Raw genomic sequence first — 27,271 nt, forward strand, 5'->3', positions numbered from 1 at the left:
ATGTACGTATGTACAAAAGTACATACGAATACTACTTTGACTTTGACATGGCATATTCTTTGACTGACCGCTTTTGTAAACTGAGATTTTCCCTATTTTGGAATCAATAATCACTTAGGAGGTTTATGAGCTGATTGGTGGTAAATGTATTTTTCTTGTACTTTTTTATATGGGCATGTTTGTGGTCAGCTTTTTTTGAACATAGTAAGCGAAATTTTTCTTTGAACAAAAGATTTTTGTTTCCATATAAGTCGTATGTTGTTGTTGTGTTAAAAGTACTTTGCTTAGTTCAAAAGGCGCGACCACTCACAAAATTGTCATCCAAGTGTTCCAATGGGAGTCGAAGGAAACTTACAGTTTCAAAAGGTTTCGACCTCAATGGGGTTGCAGTGGCATTGTGGCATTGGTTCAATATTACAATTTATGCGGCAAACATTTAATGTGGCGGTGTTGATTCTGGGTATATACGAAATTAGCCTGTTACAGTGTTCAGAGAAAAGTTGGATCAGATTTACTTGAACCTCTTTAGGTAGTCTGCTTTCCCATTCCCCCAGTTGGTAAACTGTGGATTAGGCTATTGGCTTCCACGTGTTTATTCTGTTCAAACGTCTCAGTGGGTAGGTGCTAGATTTCATCTTAGTGCTTACGGAAATGTACCCTTATCCCCCTGAGAGGCGAGACTATATCACGCAGTTGTTTGCTAGGATCTAGGCTCAGCATTTTATTATGCTCCTTTACAACTTTCATTGTGATTCTTTTAATTTTTTTCTACCTATGCCGACTTCAAATGGCAGCTGCAAAGCAGATGCATTTTCACTGAAAACTTTTCATGGCAAAAATGCACTCGAAGTGTTTGCCAAACCACTGCCGAGAGGCGACCACTCTCTAATGTCTTACTATATAGGTGATGTGCAGTAGTTGTAAGGAGACATCGCACGCCTTAAGCCTTTTGCTTTGTAATTGCTTTGTAAGTTGTTAGCAACGATTGCTTGTACTTGCCCCAGGTGCTGTCGTCAAGCGGCTTGTTTTCGCTGCGGCTTTTGTACTTTGGTTATAATTTTTGTGGCATGCGCCATGCTGTGGACCATTACCCCTAAGATTTTTTGGGTGACTAGCAGTCACTAACGTTACACCATCGATAAGAACGTGCAATATTTGAGCAATCCACTCTTTCTACATCGTGATAAGAGTGGCCGTGGACTTGGGCTGTGACAATGACAAGTTGCGCGAGGCGAAAAGCCAGAAAGACTTGGGAGATAATCAGTTATTTTGGAAACTAATTAATACACTGAGGAGCTAGGGGCTATTGCCATTGTCGGTATAGAAAATAAATTTTCCCCAGATGAATTGTCCGTGGGATGAGCAAAGAAATAAAAAAGTCTTATTTGTTGTAAAAAATGGATGTAGGGATGAATTGTTTGTGGGATGGAATATCCGTAGGACGAATTGTCCGTGGTATGAGGTGGATCCCACTTCATTCCAATCCTGGTGTTAACAGTTGGCGAAGCGACTGACGAGATTTATTGGAGGACTTATCAAGTATATTGCGTTGCTACGAAAGAACTAGCTTTAAACGAAACAAAGCAAGCATTAATGAGTTTTTAAGGATCCAATGACCCAGTTGGTATCTTCCATGAGAAGTGGAAGTAGAGTATCGCTGATTGCAAAATGTAGTATCTGCTCGCCAATGCCAATTTGTACAAGATTAGAGTACAGATGGTCCATAAAACTATCGATCAAGAAATCCACGTTACCGTTGTCCTAGAATGCTGCTTTGCTCCGGGATCAAGAGGATATTTATTCTCAAATAGTTCGAATCAATCGATGAGGACTTCAGGCAAATGTGGATCACTCTCCACACCGCTATTTAGCTAACTCGTTTGCCAACAGAATTCTCTGTTCTCTTTGTAACCCTATCGAAATTAGGTCACATTTGTGATAAAACTTTATATTTGAAAAGAGTGTCGCGTGCATTAGCTCGGCCAACTTTTTCATTCGGTCACGTCATTATTACAGTTAACACGCGATATATCTTGTAAATGTCCGACGTGACACTGACACAATCAGAACATTTGCTCTTTTAAGAGACAAAAAGTCACTTTACATACATGCTGAAAAGACAAAAGAAAAAACAACAACAACAAATACAATATATGAGATCAGTTATCGTTATGTGATATGCTGCCTTACTCACTAACAGACAAATTGTGCTAAATGTTGTGAGACTGTCAAATTGATAAATAAAAAACTTCTCGGGCAAAAAGGTGAGCGCAGTACGACATTTTCACATTTATATAAATATAAAACAAAAATCAATTTAAATTTTGCATGCTAACAAAAATCGTGCGTTTACTGACCGATATATAATTCTTTAATTTACAATTTTTGTGACACTTTTCACGCGCTCACCACATCACCTCGCTAACATAACAAATTTACTCTAGCAACCACATGAATTTGTTGTTATCTTTAGGCTTAGTGTGACTTTTTTAAAATTTGCTCTCATTTTATTTGCTGATTTTGTTTTCTTTATTCTGTTTTGATTTTTATAGTTTGCATGCTGGTCTCATTTAAATGTGACACACAGTAGCTGCTGCGGCGAATTTGTGTGTTACACTTAAGCTGCGACACGTTCTAATTTATGCCTCAATACGCTAAATAAATGTGACTGTTAATAATTTGTATATCTCAGATGAAGGAATACATATATAAAGATATGTAAATACGTATACAAGTTTATATATTCATACAATTATTTAAAAGTTCGATCGGCGACAGATCAAGTTTGGAAAGAAAGAATTAAGAAATTAATTGACTGATCCCATTCAGACCTGTTAAATTAGAACAAGGATTGGTCATCAAACGGGTGAGATTCATAGGAGGCGAGAAATGCGTGGACCCAAGCACGGCGCTCTAATTAAAAAGAGAGGACTATAGAATCATGACGGGTGTTCTAACTGGACACTGCCTTCTGACGTCACATGCCTTTAAATTAGGCTCGGTCAATGATAGCAGATGAAGGAAGTGTGGGTTGCTCGTGCCCTACGCTTGCCAGGCTAAGACTCCAGCTATTAGGAGTAATACAGCTTTCAGATCTAAAGGCAGCAATTGGCATAGGTCCTAGAAAGCTTCTACTATTTGCCAAGAGGATGGAGTTATTTTACAAAACAGGTTCTGGATTCTGATAGAGTTTTTCAGTTAACTCGTTAAACTAAATTCTGGGAACACTAACGACTCATTCAGTCTATGTGAGGTGCTGACGGACCGACCAGTTTAACATAACCTAATTAATGATTATTCAAAAATTTAACAAAAAAAACGGCAATTACTAATTGATTACCATTACAACAGAATGTCAGTATATTTTATGAGTATTGCAAACAGCCCCCTTCGGGAAGTGTTTTATCGCTACAACAACAACATCACAATTAATCCATAATTTTTTTATTATTATTTCGCCGCATTGTTGTATGAAACATTGCCGTTAACTGCATGCGCAGTACTTTTTTAAAACCGGGTACTTTTGAGAGCCGTATGATTTTTCCAATTCATGTATCTTTTGGATCCCAGTACTGTTTGGAGTCGGGTGATCTTTTAGAACCGGATAGTTTTTTGCGCCAGGAACTTTCTCGAGGCCAGGTACTTTACTGTAACCGTATATTTTACGGATCCGAATCGTTTTCAGAACCAAATACTTTTTAAGGACCGTGTGCTTTTTGGATCCGGGTACTTTTTAGAAATCAGGTACTTTTTTAGAACTGGTTACTTTCAAGAACCGGGTAGTTTAGCGAATCAGGGTATTTTTTTTAGAACCGGGTACTTTTAAAAACCCCACTACTTTTTTTGGACCGCGAACTTTATCAGAACCGGGTAACTTTTTGGTTAAAATTACTTTTTTGAACCGGGCTTTTTTGCAGATCCTAGGTTTTTTAAGAACCGGGTACTTTTTTCAATCCGGGTACTTTTTTAAACCGGATACATTTGCGAATCTGGGCAGAAGCGAATTTTTTTACGAACCGGTTAGTTTATACAATCGTGTACCTTTTTAGACCGGATACTTTTTCGACTTCCCGTACTGTTTTGGAACCGGGTACATTTTAGTATTGCATACTTTTCATATAAGGGTATTTTTTAGAACCGGATACTATTGAAAATCTGGTTCTTATTCAAAACCTTTTAGAACCGGGTCCTTTCTCTGGGCTGCGTCTTTTAAGAACAGTGATATTGATGGAAAATGCGTATGCTTTTGGAACCAGTTACATTTGCCGAAATAGATCCGAAAAAAATTCCAAATGCTCTCGAAATTATCACATCAAATGGAAAAATATTCCCAGAATGGTTTTTGAATGTTCGTAAACATAATTCCTAAAAAATGTGTAGGTTATAACCTTGTTGAATCGTCCTCAATGGAAGCACATAGGCAGGAAGCCTTAGAGTATGACACACTATCCACAAGTGTTAAAAATTAAATCAAATTCGGCTGAGCGGCTTACGATATATGAGGGGATATTTTAGAAAAAAATATACTTAATAGGTGGTAAACTACACTAAGAAATATATTTTTGAAATACGGCGTAAAATAATTCTTGTTTGGTACCGAAAGTGGCATACCTGATTCAGCCTTGCAGAAAGACACTCAATTGCAACTTGGGATGACTATTTTCAGAATTGTTTGCCTCCGATATTTTTGGGATTTGAAAGTTCAAAGTCGGCATAAAACATGTAGGTCTCATCCCGCCATCTTAGGGAAATTAAAAGGAGCACGACACAAATTGGAAGAAAAGCTAGTCCTAAATTGACTCGGAGATGAATCGGGCCAATATTTATCTTTTTTTATACACGGATCCCTTTACATCAGTTTTACAAAAAAAATATTGAAAGAAAAAGCACACCACAATGTAAAGATTGCAAATCTAATAAAAACCATAAATCGAATTATGTAATTAAATTTCGAAAATAAAATTGATATAAAACAGTAAAAAACACTGAAGCAGCATTTATTGTCATAAACCAAATGAAAAATTGTAAAGTATTTATGGACGTACATATTACTATAGGCTTTTGACTCTCAATGTAAGTAATCCTACAACGCACGCACTCACGCGCTGAAAATTTATTTCCTGCAACACCCACACGCCTTCAATGAAGTTAAATTGTCAAGCAGCCATAATGAAACAATTGATAGATGATAAATATGTATGTATCTAGATATGTTAATATCTAGCTATACTGTATGTTTGCTTCCAGGTATATACACAGCAAATACTAGAGACATTATCTTAAATAACCAGTAAGGGTGTCTAAGTTCGGGTGTAACCGAGCATTATATACTCAGCGTGAGTTTCAATTGTATAGTTCATTTCAGAATAATTACTTTTTCGAATTTTTTTTCCGAGGGATTGTTCTTTTTTTTTTTTTGAGGGTCTAGAAATTTTGTGCAATGCTTGAGCGGAATAGGGGAGTGGCACTGCCCATTCTCCAAATTTCCTCTTACAATAAGACTTGGTAAGTGAAATATCATTGATACAAAACCATTTTTTTATAGCTTATTATTCTAGTCCACGGTCATTTTAAACATACTTTATACATAAAAGTGGGCGTGGTTCTTAAGCGATCCCGTTCATTTTTACTAGAAATATTTCCTGCCATAGGGGAAATATGTGCATCCAATCTTATTACGATCCGTTAACTTTTCTTCGAGTTAAAGCTCCAGAAACATAGAAAATTGCTTGGTTATAAAAGGGGCAGTGCCACGCTCATTTAAAAAAAATTTTATTTTTTGCATTTTCTTGTTATAATTCCACATCGAAAATTCTTTCTTTTTCTTCTTTGCCAATATATAATATAAATATATAGATTATTTTATTCCTCCGCGCCCCTTTTAAAAATCTTTTATATAAAAGTGGGCTTGGTTTTTAACCGATTTTGATTATATATAATTTGAAAAGGAAACTGCCTCTGTAATATTTTTAATGAGTTTTGATTTACGGCTTGTTACACTTCCAAATTTTCTTCTTCTAAATGTAGGTGGTGCCACGCCCATATTCCAAAATTTTGTGAAGTATGTGTTTTGCGACATAAAGCCAATTCACCCACCAAATTTCATTAGCTTAGCGGTATTCGTTTTTGAATTATCTCATTTTTTCCATTTGTCTAAGTTTTCTATATCGAAAAAGTGGGCGTGGTTATTGTCCGATTTGGCTCATTTTCAACACCAATCTATTCTGGGTCCAAATAAGCTTGTATACCGAATTTGGGGGAAATATCTCAATATTTGCTCAAGTTATCGTGTTAACGGACGGACGGACGGACATGGCTCAATGAAATTTTTTTTCGATCCTGATTATTTTGATATATGGAAGTCTATATCTATCTCGATTCCTTTACACCTGTACAACCAACCGTTATCCAATCAAAGTTAATATACCCTGCGTGCAGAGTACGCTGAATATAAAAATCTACTCGGATGTACATACGTATAGATGTATGTATGTGTACCAGTATTTATGTATTGAAAAAAAAAAAAAACACACAAAAGCGAGACACAAAACCACATCAAATATATTGTGGTTAAAATATAGACAGTAAAGTATAATACATTACGTTTAATATGTAAATATGTTGGTATAATAAGATTATTTATTTAATGTACAAACAATAAATTAAATAGTTTGGTTTTTCTCGTCTAACACAAAAATACGATATGTATCTTCCGCAAACGATATGAAATACTTTGTCTCCCCAGGTAGGTAGGTAGGTTTATTGAAGGCGACTAGCTTATGAAAAGCCCTTTCGTTGCCATAAAACTCATCTGAGCCTACTAAGTGCTACAACCCCCCCCCCCCCCCCACGCCTGGCGATTAAGGGCAAAGAATATACCCGCGGTAGGTAGCATGTAGCAAATTTACGTCATCGTATTAGTGACGCTTAAATCGTAGCAAATGCCCGCCATACCTTTCATCAGTTTTACGTAGCAAATTGCCGTCATCGTATTAATGATGCTTATAAATAAGGCTAACCAATCTTTGAGTGGCATTTACTCGAAAGGGAGCAGAGTGGACGTGGTATATCACTTGCGCGACCATATCACGGTCGTTAAAAACTGTACCGCGGGGAGCAAGACAAGCCAGTTGTAGTGGCATACAAGGTGATACAATGTATTGTAGATTTTTGTATTGAGGTCTTGAATCCACCTTGAGGATTCGAATGAATCGAGCGAGCTGTGGTTTAGTACCGCATTTTGGATTTTCTCTCGATTTTTGCTTAATACAATGAATTCATTTTCGTGGAAGTTGACAATAAGCATATTTAATGAAGCTATGCAGTCTCTTCGTTGCTAGAGTTGGCAATAAAGTATTCCCTTCGGAGGCAATAAAGTATTCTCTTCAGGAGAATAGCGGTCTTCTTCATTGCAAAGTTGGCACATAGTTTACTCTTGGTACGCCCACAAGGGTAAACTGCCTCTTTACTTATTATACCATAACCATAAATATCTCAAAGACGCTTCTGCGGAAGGTCAAAGAAAAGGTTGATCACATCACAAAATTGTGACAGAGGTTAAAAAATGTTGACAAATTATTGGGAGATATTAAGAAGAATAAGCAGATACCTATCGTTTGTTGATTACAGTTGATAATTGTAAGATTGGGTTTGTGCTCACCATTATTTTTGAAATGTTTGAAACTGCGTTAGGCTAGGCTGAGCTGTGGCATCTGATCTAGAGTAAATGTGTGATTAATCATGCATCTGATGAGCCCTAATATTATAACATATTACAGCGTGATAGTTGTGCTTGGCATGGAATAGTAATGGAATTTCAGGTGGAGGTCTTACAACCGGTTGCCGTTATCCTTAAAATGGCAGCAGCTTGTGTAGACTCCATATCAGACCAAGTTAAGATCATGTGATTGAAAGAACTTATTACAAGCTTATTTGGTACCAATGATTCAGCTACGAAGTGTTGAGGTAGGCAATATGGAGCCGATAGTTGGGACATTGATCATGCAATTAGAACCGCCTTTGACACCCTGAGGTTGATTATTTTATTGACAGCTACTTACATTAAACCGTATTGAACACAACCAGGCCAAGATGTTTATAAGATCAGCAATATTTGAAATCCCTATTTCCGATAATCTACCCAAATGTTCTTAAAAGTAGCTTCAGAAAGATCTTAGATGTGTTCTAAATAGATTCGGGCATTGTCTTTCCTAACCAAAGCAATATATGAGCTCTACTGTGGTAACTTCTTAAACTAGTGTGAACGATTAGTTCCATCCATTTGAACCTTGGATCATCTCAACTTATTTATCTATTCCACAGAACAATCTTATAAAAGAAAAGAAGGATACTGATGATGATGGTTAAAAGCCATTATATCTTCGAAACTTGGTTTAGGTTAAATAGCATACCACCCTCATATATATTTTTCACACTTCCATCTAAAATTGGACCCAATACAAATTTATTTATTTCCTTGTACTTAATTTGCATCAACATCGATCATTGTAACTCAGCGCTGTTGCAGTTGCTGTATCTAGCTTCCTACACAATTTGCTTATTTTCCTGCTTAGAGCCACCAATTTGCACAGCTTAATTATGTAATTGATATCATTAAGAGAAAGGAAAAGGCGCAAATCGCAAATTGTCATTACAACACAACAAGAACGACCGCATTACGCGTAGGTGCTTAGTGCTGAACAAAATGGAGAAAAAAAACCTTCCTCCCCCGCCAGCTAGCAATAATCACAACCACGACACCTTCACCACCCTCGCACCGCCAGCAAACTGTGACAGACACAAATCTCAAACGCCACCATAAACTGTCACAGTGTGCCAAAGCGAATTATTGCAATAAAATATTTTTTTGGATTTGTTGGCATTTTTTAAAATTTAGATTGCTTTTTTTGTTTTATAACGTGCACTCATTTATTTTTACATTTATTTGTTTCACATCTAAAATTACAGTGCACTGCTTTAATTTTTCTATTGTTCGATTACGTTTGCAGAAAATACTTAAGCCACAAACTCGATTTGAATTTCTGGCGGTTTTTATACTCAGCGTCGTGCTCTGCAGGATATATTAACTTTGATTGGATAACGGTTGGTTGTACAGGTATAAAGGAAGCGAGATAGATATAGACTTACATATATAAAAATCGTCAGTACCGAAAAAAATTGATTAAGCCATGTCCGTCCGTCCGTTTGTCCGCTCGCTTACACGATAACTTGAGTAAATATTGAGATATCTCCACCAAATTCGGTATACGGGCATATCTGGACCCAGAATAGATTGGCAATGAAAATGAGCGAAATCGGATAGTAACCACGCCCACTATTTACATATATAATATTTTGGAAAACACAAAAAACCTGAAAGTTAAGTAAATAATACAGCGAGAATGCTGAAATTTGATGGTTGCACTGATATTGAGACTTTCGATAAAAATTTTAAAAACTTTTCGAAAATGGGCGCGGCAACGCCCACTTGTGACAAAATCAATTTTACAAATATTATCTTATAACCTTAAACGAGCAATTCTTGTATATTTGTATAGCCGAACGATCTCGGGAACGGCTTAACCGATTTAAATGAAATTTGACACAGAGATAATGTATCACCTTCTGAGATTTTCTACCTAGGTGCTGCCACTCAGAATATTTCACAAGGTTGCCACCTCTTCGAAATTAAAAAAATTGCATGAGATATGCCGATATGGGTATCAAACGAAAGGTATTTCACTCCGCATTACAATAGCGACATTTTTGATTAGGGTTGCCATTTAGGGTTGACACCTATTCGAAATTAAAAAAAAATTGCATGAGATATGCCGATATGGGTATCAAATGAAAGGTGTTTCACTCCACATTACAATAGGGACATGTTTGAGTAGGGTTGCCATTTGGGGTTGCCACGTATTCGAAATAAAAAAAATTGCATGAGATATGCTGATATGGGTATCAAACGAAAGATATTTCACTCCACATTACAATAGGGTCATTTTTGAGCAGGGTTGCGACCTATTCGAAATTTAAAAAAAATGCATGAGATATGCCGATATGGGTATCAAACGAAAGGTATTTCACTCCGCATTACAATAGGGACATTTTTGAATAGGGTCTCCATTTAGGGTGGATGTAGTTAGACGAAATAATACTCTATTTACTAATATTGTATTAAAGCTTTAAAGGAGAACATTAAAGTTAAAAATCTTCGTAAAAAAATCTTACACATGATTCGACTTAATTTTCTTAATTTGGCACACGCTAATAAAATTCGAATGCAATATCAAGGCACCGTGGCAAATTCTAGCAAAATATATTTAAATGCATATTTTTGGCAAATATGAAATGAATAACTGCAATTTCTCACAGATTACTATTAGAAGGATTTCTCACCATAGCAAAAATATATATCATCATGATAATTTGCTACTAATTTGAAAACGACATCTAACCATTTAGCTACTTACCAACAGACAGATGGCGCTTAGGGAAGTAAGTTGAAATTTAATTAAACTAACTGATAGTTGTCATTCGTGAAATTTACAAGTTTTTGGAATGTAATAAAATTGTGAGACTTTCATAGTGTATAACTAAAAAAATTTTTTTAAATAATTCGGCGCATGAAGATACTCGACCTAAATAACTTAGTTCTCGATTTCACTAATTGTCATAACAGTCCCTTATACTATAGGCTGGAATTACCCATGTAAATGTATTTTTAATGAAATCAAATATTGGTAAGTAAAAATATATAATATATGTACATAAAAAAAAGTACAGCTTGATTAATGGTGACATGTAGAACAAAGTATGTTATGCGGCATACTTGAAGATTGCCGAGCAAAGCTCGGTGGCCCAGATACTTATTCATTAACCAAAAGCCGTTAAACCTATCATAACAAAATTCGACTGAGACTATATACAATACTTCGAAACAAAATTAACGAAATTGATAAAAAACAGCGCCCACTTTTATAAAAAAGATTTTTAAAAGGGTCGTGGACGAATAAAAAAAGCTATCTTTGCAAAAAAGAGCTTTATATTAATGGTATTTCAAATCTTTGAAAATGGGCGTTCGGCCGCCCCTTTTTTAACTAAGCAGTTTTCTATATTTCGGGAACCATGACTCGAAGAAAAATTTGAGGATCGTAATAAGATTGGGTATGCATATTTTCCCTATAGCACGAAATATTTCTAGTAAAAATGGACGGGATCGGCTAAAGAACACGCCCACTTTTATGTAAAAAGTATGTTTATAAAGGCCACAGACTATAAAAAAATATTTTTGTATCAATGATATTTCACTTACCAAGTCTTATTGTAAGTAGCAATTGAGAGAAATTTGTTTTTTATGGGCATTGTCAAGCTCTTATTCAGATTAAGCATGATACAACATTTCTAGAGCCTCGAAAAAAATATATCCCTTGTGACAAAACTTGAAAAAAACTGAAACTCACACTGAGTATATAACATTCCGTTACATCCGAACTTAGACACCCTTACTTCTTTTTTACACTTTTTCTGTTTTAGTTTTATTTTGCTTTGTACGCTATTTTGCATTGTGACGAATGACTGCTGAAAAAGCGTAATGCAATCGCTTAGTGATTGTTCGTTGTAAGCGTTTGCTAGCTGTGCGCGATGTAACTGTAACTAACTACGCCCATTGAAGGTCAATGCAATTATTGTTGGTTAGCGGAAGGTGGTTGCAGTGTTTGCTGTCCAATTTTGCTTTACCCCTGCTCTTAGCCGTGGAGGCTAGATTGGTCTAATTTTAGTAAATTATATTTATTTAAAACGCATTCTCTTTTTGTTTTTCTAGTTTAATTTTGAGATTAATTGTAACAGATTTATTAGCGTCCAATATAATTTTGGTGGGTTTTGAATTGGATTTTTGAATGGCAATGACTTTTAGTGTGTCCTCTGATGAGAATTAGATATAAAATATCGAACACTTCCTCTGTCAATGCCACTGTCCCGTCGCAATACTAAATCGTTTCTAAACCTATCGATTTTTCTAGTGCCTAGTAGACCTTGGCTCTTGCGGAAATCCGCAACAAAATACTCAATTTTATGCAAAATCGCTCACTTAGTTTCGTAGGCCATTGACGAAGCGCAGAAGATCAGAGATTTTATAAGTGTTGTCACAATAGGCCTAAGAGTGCTATGAATTCCCTCTAACTAGGGAGCATTTAAAATAGCCTAGGAAACACTAAACAGGTCCATATGACCTTCAGGTAAAACAAAGAGTAACCTAGCTGGGCCTAATAGACAATATAAGGGGCATTGTTCATAAATATTTATTTATTTATTGATTTATTTAATCAACAAAGAAGGTGTTTACAGACTGTTAGTGTACAAAACTTCAAGTTTACATAGCTTATATAAAAAGTAAAGGTAACTTTATGACAAGTGTCTAATGATCAGGTTCTTAAATGTAAATTTATTACAACCAAAATCAAACGCCAAGGAATACGAATAAGCATTACATGTTCCCCATAGTGAATCTTGTCCAAGCAATCAATGGACACAATGGTCTTTATTAGGGCATACTGAGGCCGGACGATTATTTGTTTGGCTATGAATTTATCTAACGAACGACATCCAAGAATGTGTTACATAATTGCTAGGGAAATAGTTAAGCTTTGGAGTAATCTGTTAAGATCACGAGGTTTATAAGTAATATCGACTCCAATATTGCTGTCAACCACGTTAAAAATTTCAAGTTTATCCTTAGTGAGTATGTGGCAATAGCTCATTGGGATGTTCCAACAAAATTTATCAGATATAATTTTGCTATTAACGCAGTATTTAACTCCTGATGAACATCTTCCTTAACATCAAACGGGTAAATGCCATTTTTAAGGTTAAAAAAAAATTCTCGCCGTTATCAATGTCCGTATTGGTCTTCAAATTTTTTCTATGTTTTATATCACCGCCTGTTATCTACCGATGGCTGAGTGAGGTTGGTGTGAACTGCATCTATTAGTTCTGTCATCTAAGCAAGTGATACCCTGACATCACCTCTTGCCATGTGTTTAGGCAATTTTCTACGGTTGTTGATCTGGATCGCCTGGGGGAACTTAAAGGGGTTACAAAAGCTGCATGAGGTTTCCAGAGTAATTAAAGTGCTAATAGCACACTAGATATCTCAAACTGTATTAGCTGTATAGAGAAATCTTCCAGTCACTTTATGCTCAGCTGTTTAGCCCTTCCGAGGACATGCCTCAAATATGTCAGTAGTGACATATTCAACTCTCCTGAGCAAACTGCCAAGGTCAATTCGTGCTTTATTTGAGAATGTGCATCTAAACGGCGCCCAGAACGCTACTTTGGTCCGGTTTATCCAGCCGGAAAGAACAGCACCATCCAAACGAACTCATCATCGCACACGCAGCAAGATTTAAATTAACAGGAAACCATTTTAACTTTTGGCGTATGTGGTGATACTACCTACTAAAAAAAACTGCTCAAGTGAACTATCATTTAACTCACAGACTCCAACCAATTTTATCTAACCTAGCATAGGCTAGGCGAACAGTCATACTTGTCAAATTTTAAAACACTTTCAAGATATTTTCTCTCATTCTCGTTCTCGTTTACCTTTTCCTCATTACCCTTTCCAAATTTTTGTAGCTGCAAAGTTTTTAAAAAATTTCAATAATCATACATCTTTTTTAACATCTCCATACATTTTCACACCGTCTTCTTCATTTTCTTTCCCCCTTACCTTAAGTCTTCCCTTCCTATCTATCAATTCTTGCACTTCATTTAGAATAGATAGGATCCCATTCTATTTCCCTCCTAGATATGTTAACGCAGTTAAATTTGATAATTATCAGCTTTATTACTAGTGGTTCGTTTCACTAATTTTCAATGCGAACTGATTGTCATACCTTGTTTTGCATGGCGCCTTTTAGAATTCGTTCAAGAAAGCTCGTCTTCTTCTTGTTCTTGCACCGACACTTGCCCAAGGTTTTAGGAAATGTTATTGAAGTTGATGGTTCTTTGCCGTATACGGATCCGGTAAGCTCCGGTAGCAAACACAATTAAGGTAATTGATCAGCCATCTCAAGAACGATTAAATATGAACACACTGAATCTTCTAGGCCATTCCGCTCCCATTGGGAAATTGGGGTCGCCAGAAATCACTTAGTTAAAATATGTACGGTACATTTATATCTTTTACAAGATTCGCTTCGGCGAGGTGAAGATGACAATTATGTTGAAGAAGCTGTGAAGCTATTGAGCTTGGTATTGCGCTTAACATATGTGGGATTTTTTTCAGATTTGGGATACCAACTTTTTATTTTGTATGCCACTGTTATCCAATACCTCTTTTCTCCTCTTTTGCTTTTTGTCACGTTTTGATACCCTTTATATCGTGCCGCCAACCAGACATTAGATCAATCAATTTTAGCGATACTCATTAGAACCTACTTTAATAATCAAATCTTGCTTCGTGATTAAAAAAAATTAAGGTAATAAGTAGATGACATTCATATATATAAATCTGTCCAATAAGAAGCTTAGAAACAACTTGTATACAAAGAAGCATAATCGAAAAATCGACTTGAAATTAAATTGAACTTGACTTTGAGTTTATTTTTGTTTTATAAATGCAAACAAGTTTTTAAATGACGAAAGCAAAAAAAAGCACAAAAGTATTCCGTCATTTAAATTTTTTTTTTTTTTTTTATGCCAAACATGAAAGCAAGCGTTCCAAAATCTACGAAGAGCATAAACAATCTAGCAAACAGTTTTTAGAAAACTTATTTATACCCATATGATGTATGTTATACAAGGGTGGTATAATGTGAATGGCTTCAAGATAACGTAATTCGCTTGAATGCTTCCAAAAAATATGAGCTTGCTAACTTGTTTCTAGTTCTACTTTGGTGGCTGTCACACACACTCTACTAACTCAAGCGTAAACTAACCGACCAGCTGTATCGAAAATTTATATTTTTACTAAAGTTAATATATTTAATTTTTTCTTTTTTACATTGCTTTCCATATTGTCTTCGCTTCTTATGCATTCTAGTTGAAAATTTCTCATACCAAATATCCCAAGTACAAAAGACTTAAGCGAGCAACTCGATTTTCTCCATATCCAATTGTATACATTTCATATAATTTCCATTGCAAACAGCAATAACATATAACCCATGGAATTACGGTAATCTTAACACCTCATAACAGCAGCACCGTCTATAACTGTACTCTTGTGTGAAATCAACATAACATTTTGCATACGCTACACACACATCATTTCTAATGACTTTAGAAAAAATTATATATAAATTATACAATTATATAGCGCGCTGTACTGGCACACTCTTAGCTCCCGTGTATATTCAACACTTTTATTTATTACTTTTTCTTTTACATAATTTTTTTTTTTTTTTTTTTTTGTATTTTTTCAACGCTTCAAGCTTTAAGTCGCGTGCGCTACTTTTTCTTCTCAACTGCTTTGCTGTCGATGCTATTTGCCATTTTAAGACAAGTGCTTAGTTACTGTATGAGTAACGCTTGGCATAGAGCATAAATAAAAAAGAAATGGCCTATAAGCAAACTCGTGCAAATGTAGGAAGAAAGAGTTATAAAAAAAATCCGCTTACGATATATGAGACGAGGGCAAGCCAACGGAAAACGAAACTGGTTCTTGTGCTAATGTACCGGCGGTAAGTCCATTGGAGTGGAGCATATATTTATTTAGATAGTTGGCGTATTCTTCGACAAGCGTGTTTAAAAACGCTCAACGACGCTATTCAGAAAGTCGTTGTATATTGGAAGAATTTTCTGTCAGCTCATGGTCAAATTTTGTTTGAGGATACGAGATGTCGTAAAATCGCTGCAATATAAATCAACTTGAAAACTAAACAATTCAGACGTCACTGGATTGACTGCCCAGTGCAAAGACAGGCCAAACTATTTATACTTCCGACAACGAAAGTATCACCCAAACTCATTAATCTAACCAGGGCGGGACTAAGAACTCTCACTGTGTATTATACGGAACACTGTGGTCTACGATATCATCTAAGTAAGTTAAATCTACTTACTTATTTAATTGGCGTTTAACCGTCTAAACGGTTAAATCTATCCGATACTAAATTATGTCGTTTCTGTGAGCTGGAGAATGAAACACCGGTTCACATTCTCTGCAAATACGTCGCTCTGGCTAGGCAGAGACTCTTCCATCTAGGTGGTGTGACTCTTAATCCCTATGTGATATGGAGTAAAAAGCCTGAAGAGGTACTTAGACATATCCAACGCCTCCAGATACAACATTAGACTGAAAGGTCATGCACAATATTATGTAAATAAATAGGCTATTTTTGACCACAAATGCACAATAGATCTGCTCAAGGTTCACAGTGCTTCCGAGCTTAGTAATAATAATAATAATAATAACACATCAACTTTTCAGCTAAACACAACGATAATCACTAAGCATAGTTCACATTATAATATTAACGGCATAGGGCTTTAGACTAACTTCAAGCAGTCCTGGCGCCTTTTACCCGTAGAAGAAAACTATCCATGTCATCCCAAAATTCGATTTTCGGTGAAAGTGAAATACCTAGGGGTTACGCTTGACAGTGCGTGAAATGTTTATCTAACCTAATAACTTAAACAAAGCAACAAGAGCTTGATATGTCTGCACTCGATTCTGTGACAAAATATAGGGGATATCTTCCAAAATGCTATACTGGAAAATTAATACTGTTTAAAAAACAATAGTAACACGTGCGTCCTTAGTTTGGTGGCCGAAGAATTTAAGCAAACTGCATCGAGTATAAAAAGGGAGCTATTCCCACTAAGGCACTACGCCCATCAGCTAGAGATGTTCTCATTGCAATCGTTATGCCAATAAAAACTAGTCGATGGAGTTTGCTAAGTTTTGTTATTGCTGTCTTTTGAGTGTTCTTAATGTTTTGCCATAAAGTCGAGCGCAAGCAAAGAAAGCTGTTGTTGTTGTTGTTGTAGCGATAAGGACACTTCCCGAAAGCCTTCGGGAGTGCTATCGACGTTGATGGTCCTTTGCCGGACGCAGATCCGGTAACAAGCACCATAACCCCATACCGGTAGCGATTTGGTATAACCACATGAAACCTTCCCTACCTGCGCTTCGGGGCCAGTCTTCTGGAAGGAGTAGGGTCTGCGGTATACTGTGCTGATCCGGATATAAACATATCCTACGGGCTGCCGGATTACTGTAGCGTTTTCCTAGCGGAAATATTAGCCGTAACCAAACCAGCAGAAACCCTGGAAGAGAAAAGCTTAAGCTGCAACCGTGTTAACTTTAATATTGACACTCAAGCTGCAATTAAGGCAATAATCTCGCATAGCACAGCATCTAAATGCGTGTTAGAGTTTTAGCAGTCCCTGGAGAGAATCGGGACATGGAGAAGCATACATCTATATTGGGTCCCAGGGCATATGAGAATAGATGGGAATGAAAAAGCGGATGAACTAGCTAAAAAGGACGCATCCCTTGAAGCGTGCTCCGTAGACGTCCCAATTAGACTGGGCGAGATTACGCGAAGGCGAGAGGTGCACAGGACCGACCAAGCAGGAAAGGCGTGGGTTCAACCGCGGGGCTATAAAGTGTCGAAGATTATGTGTAGGTCTTACAATCTTAGACTAACAAATTTGCTTCTATCATTAAAATGAGAGGACTGTATACTCATGACGGGTATTCTGACTGGACACTGCCTTCTGGCGTCACATGCCTTTAAATTAGGCTTAGTCAGTGATAGCAGATGTAGGAAGTGCGGGTTGGAGGAGGAAACGATCGAGCACGTTCTGTGCTCGCGCCCTGCACTTGTCAGGCTAAGACTCCAGCTATTAGGAGTGATACAGCTGTCAGATCTAGAAGCAGCAAGTGGCTTAAGTCCTAGGAAGCTTCTAGTATTTGCCAAGAGTACGGAGTTATTTTATAACATAGGTCCTGGTTTTTGATAGGGTTTTTCAGTTTGGTCGTTAAAACAAACTTCTGGTAACACTACGGACTCAACCTGTCTATGTAAGGTCCTCATGGACCGGCCAGTTCAACCTAACCTAACATAAAACTTTCTATAACATAACGCCCTCCCGCCCCCTATATACATCAGGAGTTCGTGGTCGCCAGACCCTCGGCTGTTAATGAAACAGGATTCCCTACCCATGGCGAAGGTTGACAATTGGGTTGGAGATATATATTGCGTTGGCAACCCCTAGAAATGGTTTGCGCTACACGACCTCTTGAAGCAATTTGGTATTTTAGTCGCCTCTTAAGACAGGCATACCTATATATATTGTAAGCCCCCTAACCCGCTGGGGTAGCAAAGAAAGCTCTTCTTGCTTTGCTAAAGATAGCATCTAGACCACATGAGGGTTCTGCCTAGTGTATCCCGTAGGTATGCGATGGTTTTAGCATGGATAGTTTTCTTCTCCTGGCAAAATTGCGCTAGGGAAATTTTGTTAGGATTCACGGACAGTCCTTTCTATGATGCTTAGGGCTTGTTGCATGCTAAGGGATATTTTTCCCTCGTGTAGCCTTGTGATGCAGATAACTAAGTCATCTACATACCCTTGTATGCCAAATCCACTTGATCTCGGTAACTAAAAGACGTCATGGATGACTAAAGGGAGAGGAGAGAGTACACGGATACCCCCTTGAGGGCATCCCCAATTGACTCAGTCTCACCAAGCTCAATACTCATTTTTCTTCTTAGTTAAGGAACATTAGGTTTATATTCTAGCCAATCACAGCTTGTTCAAGAGCTTGATGTGTCGCGTTATCGAAAACCGCTAAGATACCAATACAAGCGCAAAGGAATATACTTTAGAGTCAATCGTTCCCATATGGGTACAAAGGGGTTTGGTCCTATTGTTCCCGTTCGGGTATAAATGGGTACAGTTAGTCACTTCATAGGGCATGCTCAAACAAAAGGGAACAGTTCAACGCATACAAAGATATCAAAACTGGCATTAGTCGGTACCCGTCTTTTCTGGTGGTATGGATATGTTTGCCAGTATTTACTTAGTTTTTAATAAAACAGAGTGCTTATTTAAAACTATGATCGACAATATTCAAGTTCCTTGCGGTAAGTGAGCTGGGAAATTGATTAGTTTGTTTACAAGATCATAGAAAAAAGTTCTCGGGATCAACAGCACTCTCTATAACCTTTGGTGAAAGTCTTATTAATCACAATATCACTTCTACTTATTCAAGTGTATGATTTTTTTATTACTCGATGTCAAAAGAATGCGGCTATGTAGTATATACGTTCACATATTTAGGCTATTAAACTTTGTTTCAGCTTGGTTGCTTTATGAAAGATTCACCTGAAAGGTTACACCGTTAATGAATTTAACCGTTTTTTTTGGAGTAACATATAATTTTCGTTTTGCAATCAGCCATATTGAACTTGTGGCTAATTTCAAAATGGAAACATAATAACATATAACTTAAATTAAATTAGTCATATATTAAATTTGTAATTTTAATACTTCATATATTTACTAATGAGCCAATTAAAACCGATTATTTGTGCAACTTTTTCCTCTTCCCTTCTTTGTATTTTACATTCTTGGAGTTATTACTAAAAATAATTGAGCTCGTTACATATAAAACGACTAACTAAATCTACAAGAATTACCGCTATAACTTGACTGATATTTGTTTGTTTATTCGTTGTAAACTGGAAACACATTCATCGTTGCTAATACTTGACATTTCTTTATTTTTTTACTACAGCGATTTGTTGATTTTCTGGTTTGGCACTGCACCTAATTTCTTTATCGTTTGCTGGTCGCTTGTAATGAATTGTTTTTAGTTCTTGTTCATTAATTTTGCGCTAATATGGCTTAATGTACTTCAAATGTATATTGTTATTAATAGACTTAAACATTTAGGAGTTGCCTTAATAAATTGTTAAGTAAGCTGGCATAGCAGATATTCTTAGAGATATTCTTAGAGTCTCTTCACTACTTCCTCAAATAATTTTAGCTGTGACTTCCTGCATTAGATTTATAGAGCTCCATTATAGAGTCTCGTTTTTGTATTATGGTATTATGTACAATCTTACTTAGTACCGATACAATTTTTGAATATTTTCTTAGTAGGAAGAATCGACCCATACAGTTCTCTCCAAGCCCAATAGAGCACTTTTGGGGTTTCAAAAAAAAGCTGCAGGTCGGAAATCTGAAGTTATATAGCATATGAGAAAATAATTCAATAACGTATTACTTCAAAGTAAGTGGAAACGACTCTGAGGAAGATCCATCTGATGAGAGTAACGTGGTTGCAAGGAACTGACTTGCTAAGTAATTACTAAGCCAAAAGCTCCTATGCAGTATGGGCACAGAGACTTGATTAATTTACTTTATTACGTAAGCAATTTTAATAATATTTTCAGTCTAATTGATTATGCCTTTTCTTTGCTATAGACTAAAAACGTATAGTCAATAATAAGAAAAGCAATTAGAAGCCAATATTTGTTTTACTCAAAACTAAAAATATTATTCGTTCAATCAGTCAGAATAATCTCAAGTACGCTATTTTCGAACTAATATGTAATCATAGATAAACAAAACAATAAAGTAATTGAAATAACGAATTAATTAAAATTGTGTTAATTCAAAAAGTATATTGAAAATAATCATTATTATTTACAATTTAATTAATAACTCGTTTCAACATAAACAAACATTTAAATTGACTTGAACCAATTAATTGTAATAAAACAAAAAATAACTTAATTTAATAATCACAATACTGCCAAAATAATTAACAATAAAAATTTTGAATTTGGTAATTAGAATTAACAATAGTCAAAAACAATTGTTAAAATATAAATCGTTGAACTAAAAGTCTAAAATAATTTAGACACCTAAGACCAACATGGATAATCAAAAATCTAAAATAATCAAAAACAAGTAAGGAAGGCTAAGTTCGGGTGTAACCGAACATTACATACTCAGTTGAGAGCTATGGAGACAAAATAAGGAAATTCACCATGTAGGAAAATGAACCTAGCGTAACCCTGGAATGTGGTTGTATGACATGTGTATCAAATGGAAGGTATTAAAGAGTATTTTAAGAGAGAGTAGGCCATAGTTCTATGGATGGACGTCATTTAGGGATATCGCCATAAAGGTGGACCAGGGCTGACTCTAGAATGTGTTTGTACGATATGGGTATCAAATGAAAGGTGATAATGAGTATTTTAAAAGGGAATGGGGTTTAGTTCTATAGGTGAACGCCTTTTCGAGAAATCCCCATAAAGGTGGACCAGGGGTGACTCTAGAATATGTTTGTACGATATGGGTATCAAATGAAAGCTGTTAATGAGTATTTTGAAAAGGAGTGATCCTTAGTTCCCTAGGTGGACGCCGTTTCGAGATATCGCCATAAAGGTGGACCAGGGGTGTCTCTAGTTGTACGATATGGGAATCAAATGAAAGGTGTTACTGAGCGTTTTAAGAGGGAGTGGGCATTAGGTCTATAGGTGGACGCCTTTTCGAAATGTCGCCATTAGGGTGGGCCAGGGGTGACTCTAGAATGTGTTTGTACGATATGGGTATCAAACGAAAGGTGTTACTGAGCATTTTAAGAGGGAGTGGGCATTAGGTCCATAGGTGGCCGCCTTTTCGAGATATCGCCATTAGGGTGGGCCAGGGGTGACTCTGGAATGTGTTTGTACGATATGGGTATCAAATGAAAGGTGGTAATGAGTATTTTAAAAGGGAGCAATCCTTAGTTCTATAGGTGGACGCCTTTTCGAGATATCGCCATAAAGGTGGACCAAGGGTGACTCTAGAATGTTTTTACGATATGGGTATCAAACGAAAGGTGTTACTGAGCATTTTAAGAGGGAGTGGGCACTAGGTCTATAGGTGGACGCCTTTTCGAGATATCGCCATTAGGGTGGGCCAGGGGTGACTCTAGAATGTTTGTACGATATGGGTATCAAACGAAAGGTGTTACTGAGCATTTTAAGAGAAAGTGGGCATTAGGTCTATAGGTGGGCGCCTTTTCGAGATATCGCCATTAGGGTGGGCCAGGGTGACTCTAGAATGTGTTTGTACGATATGGGTATCAAATGAAAGGTGGTAATGAGTATTTTAAAAGGGAGTAATCCTCAGTTCTATAGGTGGACGCCTTTTCGAGATATCGCCATAAAGGTTGACCAAGGGTGACTCTAGAATGTTTGTACGATATGGGTATCAAACGAAAGGTGTTACTGAGCATTTTAAGAGGGAGTGGGCATTAGGTCTATAGGTGGACGCCTTTTCGAGATATCGCCATTAGGGTGGGCCAGGGGTGACTCTAGAATGTTTGTACGATATGGGTATCAAACGAAAGGTGTTACTGAGCATTTTAAGAGGGAGTGGGCATTAGGTCTATAGGTGGACTCCTTTTCGAGATATCGCCATTAGGGTGGGCCAGGGGTGACTCTAGAATGTTTGTACGATATGGGTATCAAAGGAAAGGTGTTACTGAGCATTTTAAGAGGGAGTGGACATTAGGTCTATAGGTGGACGCCTTTTCGAGATATCGCCATTAGGGTGGGCCAGGGGTGACTCTAGAATGTTTTTACGATATGGGTATCAAACGAAAGGTGTTACTGAGCATTTTAAGAGGGAGTGGGCATTAGGTCTATAGGTGCACGCCTTTTCGAGATATCGCCATTAGGGTGGAGCAGGGTTGACTCTAGAATGTGTTTGTACGATATGGATATCAAATTAAAGGTATTGATGAGGGTTTTAAAAGCGAGTGGCCCTTAGATGTATATGTGAAGGCGTTCTCGCGATATCGACCAAATGTGGATCAGGTGATCCAGAAAATCATCTGTCGGGTACTGCTAATTTATTTATATATTCAATAACACTAACAGTATTCCTGGCAAGATTCCAAGGGCTGTTGATTTCGCCTTGTAGAACTTTTTCATTTTCTTCTACTTAATATGGTAGGTGTCACACCCATTTTACAAAGTTTTTTCCAAAGTTATATTTTGCGTCAATATACCAATCCAGTTACCATGCTTCATCCCTTTTTTCGTATTTGGTATAGAATTATGGCATTTTTTTAATTTTTCGTAATTTTCGATATCGATAAAGTGGGCGTGGTTATGGTCGGATTTCCGCCATTTTTTATACCAAGATAAAGTGAGTTCAGATAAGTACGTGCGCTAAGTTTAGTAAAGATATATCGGTTTTTGCTCAAGTTATTGTGTTAACGGCCGAGCGGAAGGACAGACGGAGGACTGTGTATAAAAACTGGGCGTGGCTTCCACCGATTTCGCCCATTTTCACAGAGAACAGTTAACGTCATAGAATCTATGCTCCTACAAAATTTCAAAAGGATTGGTAAATTTTTGTTCGACTTATGGCATTAAAAGTATTCTAGACACACTAAATGAAAATGGGCGGAGCCACGCCCATTTTGAAATTTTATTTTATTTTTGTACTTTGTTGCATCATATCATTACTGGAGTTGAATTTTGACTTAATTTACTTATATACAGTAAAGATATTAAATTTTTTGTTAAAATTTGAATTTAAAAAAAATTTTTTTTAAAAAGTGGGCGTGTTCTTCATCCAATTTTGCTAATTTTTATTTAGCACATATAAAGTAATAGTAGTAACGTTCCTGCCAAATTTCATCATGATATCTTCAACGACTGCCAAATTACAGCTTGCAAAACTTTTAAATTACCTTCTTGTAAAAGTGGGCGGTGCCACGCCCATTGTCCAAAATCTTACTAATTTTCTATTCTGCGTCATAACGTCAACCCATCTACCAAGTTTCATCGCTTTAACCGCCTTTGGCAATGAATTATCGCATTTTTTCGGTTTTTCGAAATTTTCGATATCGAAAAAGTGGGCGTGGTTATAGTCCGATATCGTTCATTTTAAATAGCGATCTGAGATGAGGGCTCAGAAACCTACATACCAAATTTCATCAAGATACCTCAAAATTTACTCAAGTTATCGTGTTAACGGACGGACGGACGGACGGACGGACATGGCTCAATCAAATTTTTTCTGGATCCTGATTATTTTGATATATGGAAGTCTATATCTATCTCGATTCCTTTATATATGTACAACCAACCGTTATCCAATCAAACTTAATATACTCTGTGAGCTCTGCTCAACTGAGTATAAAGAAATAACGGTTAAGTAGTTAATATTTATCGATTTGAAATAGTCAAACAATTAATCAAGATTAATCGACTGGGAAATTATTTAGAACGATTTGGTAATCAATAATAATCGGAGCATAAAAAAAGTTGACCATTTGCTCGAGTTTAATCGATCTGAAATACCAACAATAAAAAACATAAAAACATCAAGACGAGATCACTGAACTTAATCGAACAACAAAGATTATTTAGAAAGGAAAAATTGACTAAATAAAAAAAAGTTTAGTCGATCGGAAAATACTAACAATAAAAAATATAAAAACATGAAGACGAGATCACTGAAATTAATCGAATTACTAAGATTTTTTAGAAAAGAAAAAACGACTAAATGAAAAATAACAGTCGGAGCTATTAAAATATACCTTTTTTTTTGGCTGAATAAGAATTAGTCTTATAAAAATGTAAGTATGATATTTATTTTTACGACTTATACCAATATCCATAATTTAAAATAATCATAAAACCAACAATGACTAAGTAGTTAATATTTATCGATTTGAAATAAGTCAAACAATTAATCAGAAATCGACCGAAAACTTATTTAAAACGATTAGTAATCAACAATAATTGGAGCATAAAAATAGTTCATTAATTATACGAGTTTAATCGATCTGAAAATACCAAGAATAAACTGAAATTAACCTAATAACTAAGATTATTTGGAAAAAAAGGATTTAGTAAAGAATAATAATCAGAGCAATTGAAATAGATCATTTGTTTTAAGATTGACTAAGCGTTAGTCTTATAAAAATGTAAATATGATCTTTATTTATACGACTAATACCAATATCGATAATCCAAAATAATCAAAAAACCAACAATGACTAAATAGTTAATATTTATCAATTTGAAAATAGCCAAATAATTAATCAACTGGAAAATTATTTAAAACGATTTAATAATCACTAATAATCGGAGCATAAAAATAGTTGATTAATTATTCGAGTTTAGTCGATCTGAAAATACTAAGAATAAACTGAAATTAATCTAATAACTAAGATTGTTTGGAAAAAAAAGGATTTTATAAAGATTAATAATCAAAGCAATTGAAATAGATCGTTTTTTTAGATTAAATAATTCGAAAAATTGAGCCTTGAAAAAGTTGCAAAGTAAGCTAACGCCATTATGATCTTAATCATAATTTTACAGGTATCACTACATAGCCCTAAGCGTATTTTGTAGACGGAAAGTATCTTAAAAACAAACAATTTTTTCCCAACATTTGCTCTAGTAGTTAATAGAGGCTTCAAATTATCACACTTTCTATTCCACATATCATTCATTACAAAGCTACTAATTTACCACCTAGCAATTCTAACGGTTTTCTCATTTAATTTTCTTTCTTTTTTTTTTTTGATTTCAGAAAAACGCAAGTAACGCAAAAAAATTAGAGCATAAACTGGTCAGTTGCCGCTAAGCCACTAGCACCACACCAACACGCATGCGAGAGCACATAAAACGAACTGAATTAAATCAGTGGCTCAAACGTTAAACCAGATAAATGCAATGCGCACGTAGCGTAAATTATTTTTATGATAATAAATAAAAGCTTGCCATTAATTTAGAAGTAAACGAAGAAGTAAAGCGCAAAAAGGTATAAGAAGAAGAGAAATAAAATAAAACAACAACAAAGAACCAGAGAAAGAAAATTACTTGTAATAACAATAAAGTTTAACCCAGCAAAAACGCGCAGCGCATACCAAATCAACTCATTGTAGCATGCAATAATAACAACAACAATTCGCACAGAATTATAATTGAAAACATAATTATAAAAAGTATATAAAATGGAAGTAGCCACAACAAGTAATCATCATCATCACAATCATCATCATCATCATCACCATCTTGGCCACCAACTACATCATCCAACAGCAACAAAGCATCGTTTGCCAATGGCCAAACAAGAACAACAACAAACGCAAAACAAACTTAGCCTTACAGTCAACAATACACCGGCCGTAGATGCAAGTGCGTCAAACACTTCACCACGTTCCCCCTTTCAGCGTGAAGTGCGTGAATGGCAACGCGTCGATCCAGATACGGGCGCATTGCTTAGTGGACGTTTAGAAGCCGATCGTTGGATTAATGGACCGTTGAATAAGTACGGAAAGGTGAGTGCGCTTACATTAAGAATATGTAGAATATTTAGTTGCAAATTGTGAATACGGTTGCAGTAGATGCATATATACCCAGTTGTGGATTTGTGCAACGAAAATATTTTAGCCGAAAAAATGGTATGATAAGCATATTATGGTTTCATTTTCATATTTGAATTTTGTAACAATAAGGTTGAATCTATTATCCTCTTCCAGTTTGTTTTCCTTGTGGCATATGCAACCATAAAGTATTTGAGTTATCGCATTTTCGATGTTGTTGTTGTTGTTATTGTTGTAGCGATAAGGACACTCCCCGAAGGCCTTGGGGAGTGTTGTCGATGTTGATGGTGCTTTTCCGGATGCAGGTTCAGTACGTTCCGGTACCAAGCCCGACCATCTCGGGAGCTATGACCACATGTGACCTTCTAGATCATGCCGCCATCCCACCCCCTAGTTCCATGAGGAGCTCGGGGTCGCAGAGCCTCGGCTCTTAATGAAACAGGATTCGCCACGAATAGTTGAGGTTGACAATTGGGTTTGAATAACCTATATATTGTGCTGGCAACCTGAAAGGGTTGCGCTACACAACCCCTTGAATCTATTTGGTATTTTAGTCAGTCGCCTCTTACGACAGGCATACCGTCCGCGGGTATATTCTAACCCCCTAACCCGCTGGGGTGGAATTTTCGATAGTGAAAAATGGTAGAGCTCTTTATCTTATCATGATTTTATATTGCCAATAGTCCAAGCAACTTTTCAGATAAAACATGTTTTTTTTTTCTTGTACATATATATGAATTATAAAATGCCATTTTCTCATTTTCCGATTTTTCGAACTCGAACATTTTTTGCGACATTTCTCCGACAATGTGGGTTCAGTGGATAATCCCTTTTAATTGTAATACATTCCAGATCAATTTATGCAGATTTGTCGCATTTTCGAAATTTCGATATCGACAAAAAGGGCAT

At 36.2% G+C, this 27,271-nt stretch overlaps 1 protein-coding gene across 9 annotated transcripts in view; it reads left to right on the plus strand.

The window, feature by feature from the left end:
* LOC137239353 (pneumococcal serine-rich repeat protein) overlaps positions 1-27,271 on the plus strand; it is a 175,371-nt gene that overhangs the window by 88,140 nt on the left and 59,960 nt on the right. For all 9 annotated transcript variants that reach the window (XR_010949334.1, XM_067764547.1, XM_067764550.1 and 6 more), the window contains one exon: positions 25,567-26,317. Coding sequence is in view for 8 of the 9 variants with exons in the window: in XM_067764547.1 (XP_067620648.1) it covers positions 25,991-26,317 (327 nt within the window). In the remaining variant the exon portion in view is untranslated. The remainder of the gene's footprint in view (positions 1-25,566; positions 26,318-27,271) is intronic.

This window comes from Eurosta solidaginis, chromosome 2 (assembly GCF_040869045.1).
Source record: "Eurosta solidaginis isolate ZX-2024a chromosome 2, ASM4086904v1, whole genome shotgun sequence".
Lineage (NCBI taxonomy): Eukaryota > Metazoa > Arthropoda > Insecta > Diptera > Tephritidae > Eurosta > Eurosta solidaginis.